This window comes from Thermobia domestica, chromosome 8 (genome assembly GCF_964235325.1).
Source record: "Thermobia domestica chromosome 8, izTheDome1.hap1.1, whole genome shotgun sequence".
Lineage (NCBI taxonomy): Eukaryota > Metazoa > Arthropoda > Insecta > Zygentoma > Lepismatidae > Thermobia > Thermobia domestica.
In genome coordinates, this window is record NC_137461.1 from 117,958,803 (window position 1) to 117,962,485 (window position 3,683).

General features: G+C 39.5%; 1 protein-coding gene across 1 annotated transcript in view; it reads left to right on the plus strand.

The window, feature by feature from the left end:
* The first annotated feature begins 468 nt into the window (after positions 1-468).
* The window catches only part of LOC145692267 (retinol dehydrogenase 12-like), a 31,997-nt gene continuing 28,782 nt past the window's right edge, over positions 469-3,683 (plus strand). Inside the window, exon 1 of the mRNA XM_081767564.1 lies at positions 469-514. Coding sequence (XP_081623690.1) covers positions 469-514 — 46 coding nt within the window. The remainder of the gene's footprint in view (positions 515-3,683) is intronic.

Here is a 3,683-nt window from a genome sequence, read left to right on the forward strand (position 1 = left end):
CAAGGCTTCAGCAATATTACGTCAATATTTTGTCATAGACGACCTTGCAAGTGGGGCAAATTCAGTAGAAGAGGCATTAATTCTACAAAGAGAACTGATTGCATTAGTGCAGAAAGGGAACTTCAAATTACGCAAATGGTGTTCTAATAGTGCAGCGTTGTTGGAAGCAATTCCACCGACTTACAGAGAGATAAACTTCCCTATTCAATTTCAAGACGGCGAGGGAGTAAACACCTTGGGATTATCTTGGCATCCCGAAAAGGACAAGTTCTTCATTAAGAACAAAGTAGCTCCTCCCACGAGTGAAACGGGAGTAAGTGACAAAACAAGTGGCAACTGCAATAGCAACGATTTTCGATCTGCTGTGTTGATAAGCCCAGTAGTTATTAACTATAAGTGTTTCTTGAAGCAATTGTGGCTACAGCCAATACAATGGGATGACTAATTGTCTACAGAATTAACCGCAAGATGGCAGCAGCTGCATCATCTAATACCATCAATCAACACAATACAAGTGAACCGTTTCGTCTTGACTGAAGGCAGTATTCAGCGAATTGAAATATGCGGACGCAAGTGAAATCGCTTATGGAACATATGCATATGTTCGTCCAACCAACCCTAAGGGCGTAACAAACACAAAATTGTTGAGCTCAATGTCACGAGTGGCACCTCTCAAGAAGGCCACATTGGCCAGACTGGAATTGTGCGCCGCATTAATGCTGGCTCAATTAGTGCATAAGGTAGTACCTATATTGCATATCAAGGTAGATGACATTTATTTATGGACAGACTCACAAATCGTGCTCGCTTGGTTTACGTCTCCGCCCACAAGGTGGAAAAAATTTGTTCCTAACAGTTGCACAAATACAGGAAATAACGCATATTAGTGACTGGCAACACTGCCGCTCCGCGAACAACACTGTGGATTTGATATCACTCGGTGTTAAACCCAACGAAATATAATGTAAGACGTTGTGGTGGCATGGACCACCATCGTTATCACAATCTAAGAAGTTATGGCCGCCATCAGTCAAACCAACGCCGGAAGATGTACCAGAGGCCAGAATGATAATAGTCGTGAGCGTGACCACCCAAGAAAATCACACAAGCATAATAAACAAGTTCTCGAAATTATCAAAGTTAGTACGTGTAGTGGCTTATTGCCGAAGATTTATTCAAAATGCCAAGGGAGGAAACAAAAGAACTACACGCAATCTGACGTCACTTGAATTGAACGCTGCTTTACATACGCGCGTCCGCATGACACAAGAAGAGGAGTACAAGCAGGAAATTAAAGAGATATGCAATGGAGCGCAAGTTTTGATCAAGAGCCTCTTCAGAAATTTATGTCCGTTTCTAGACGAGAATCAACTTTTTCGAGTAGGTGGCAGGTTGGAACACAGCAACCTTACATATGATGGAAAGCACCCTTTCATCCTTCCACCGAATGCTCATTTAACGAAGCTTATTTTGAATCAGAACACATCAAGCTTCTCCATGCCGGCCCACAGTTGTTACCACCATAACTTCTCTTATTTTGAATGTAAATGCCATTTGCAATTAGTAGAGTCCGGATTTTTATGTAATATCAACAATCTAAATATGTACTTAAATATGCAACAAAAATCGCTTAAAATGTAAGAAATATGTACTATTATATACGCATATGTAATATTAGATATGTTACATATTTATGAAAACGTAATATTAACACGCGTATGAGTATGCAATATTTAAACGAGTTATCAAAATAAAAAGGAAAATCTACTACACTTTATCCTGCTTAATGCAAGTCCCCCAGTGAAGTGAAATGATTGAACAGCTGAAACTGGCGTGACTGATTGCAGGATAATAAAAATCAGACCCGAATGAAGGAAGATGTGAATCGGCTAGAGAGAAACAGGAAAGCCCCGAGAAAAGCAATGCATAGGCATTTGTACGCCAGAAATCTCATGTGGTGTGGTCCCGTTTCAAATCTAGAACCTTTTACACTAAATGCGCATCCGTCACCACGGCCCAATCCTGAAATTGATTATACGCATATACAAATTTAAATGCCAAAAGAAACTTTAGACGAAATGTATTGTTTTATATATATTTTTTCATGCGGAGAAAAGCAAACCTATATCTTTTAAACAATACCAGCTGAACTAAAATTGAAGACTATTTCCACTAATGAACATTTTTAATTTCAAATAAAGTACTTACAAAAGATGTGCCTGGAGCTCAATTGTGTGTTGTTGCACAATGGATTACAAGGTACATTTCCAAATGATCAGAAGTAAAATTTTGTCGGCGATCGGATAAAATATTCTTGCATGCAGAGAATGATCTCTCCACATCACATGAGATAATAGGAGCGTATTTCAACAGGGGAATGTAGTTGGGGGAAATATCTTCAGGGGGTTCTTGTTTCACCACTGAGAATCTCACACACTGCCAATTGGCTGTCGTAACCCGGGTTTCTTTCCAGCACTGCATTTAGTTTCTTTCGAACTTTTTCTCCTACAACTTCACACACACCTTACGGCAGTCTCTTTGCATCCTCTATGATTTTCATGGATACCGGAAGAGACCGCCCAAAAATCTCTAGCTTTTTAATGCTTGTAGGTAGTCAACCAAAATTTCTGAGTATGTATGCGATATCACACGCTATTTTTGAGTCGTTAAACAGTTTCTGAGCAATGCCAACTGACACAGCAGACTCCGATGGAAATGAATGAACAAAAGGCTTTTTTTTTTTTTTAAAAAAAAATGTTCATTGTAGAAATGTATTGCCTGTATCCAAATGCCCCATTGCGTTAGCACAGGCTCAGGAGGAAGTGGCACGTCTGGCAGTTGATCTCTGTAAACTTGAACACGTTGTAGTGCCTTAGCAAACATTTTTTCATTTAAGAAACTAGTTGATTTACTTCGCAAAAGTTGTCTCTCACCTCTTCAGCAACACGCTGAAGAGCATGGGCCATACAGGTGATATGAATTAAGTGAGGGTAAAAAACTGTAAGTGCTCTAGCCGCTTTTAACATGTACGCTGCACTGTCTGTATAGAGAACAAGGACTTTTCTTCCTTAACTCCTCCCGGCCACAATACTTTAAGACCATTGTTTACAAAGCGAGTAATCGTGGAATGATTCGTGCATTCCAGGAATTTACTCGCAATAAGATATGCTTTAGAGGGATCATCTTCACTTAACTTTCCAATCACTGAATTTGCTACATAACGTCCCAAAACGTCTGTTGTTTCGTCCACAGAAATCCAAATATATGAACTACCTATTTCTGCTCAATTGTATCTATAGCTTCCGTATAACAAACTTCGAGATAACACTTTCGAAGAGTGGATTCGTCAGGAATTAGACGCCCGCAGTACTTCTCCAGAAAAGCACGGTATTTTGGCATTTGAACTTTGTTCCAAGGAATGTTTGCTGCTTGGCACAAGTCTTTGAAAAATTCACTCACTGAAGTATCTTGATGCATTTGTGTCAAGAGTACTTGTTTTTTTGCAGTTCGCAAATTTTTATTTTTTGCATGGAGTGAACTTCGTACATGTTGTTCTAACTGAGATTTCTTGAACATCCAATTTTTGTTATCACACACTTGGAACAACACTTTACCGTCCGTAATAAACGCATCATCGATAGTTACTCACGACCGCAATTTCGCGGATAAAGTTGAGGCAACCG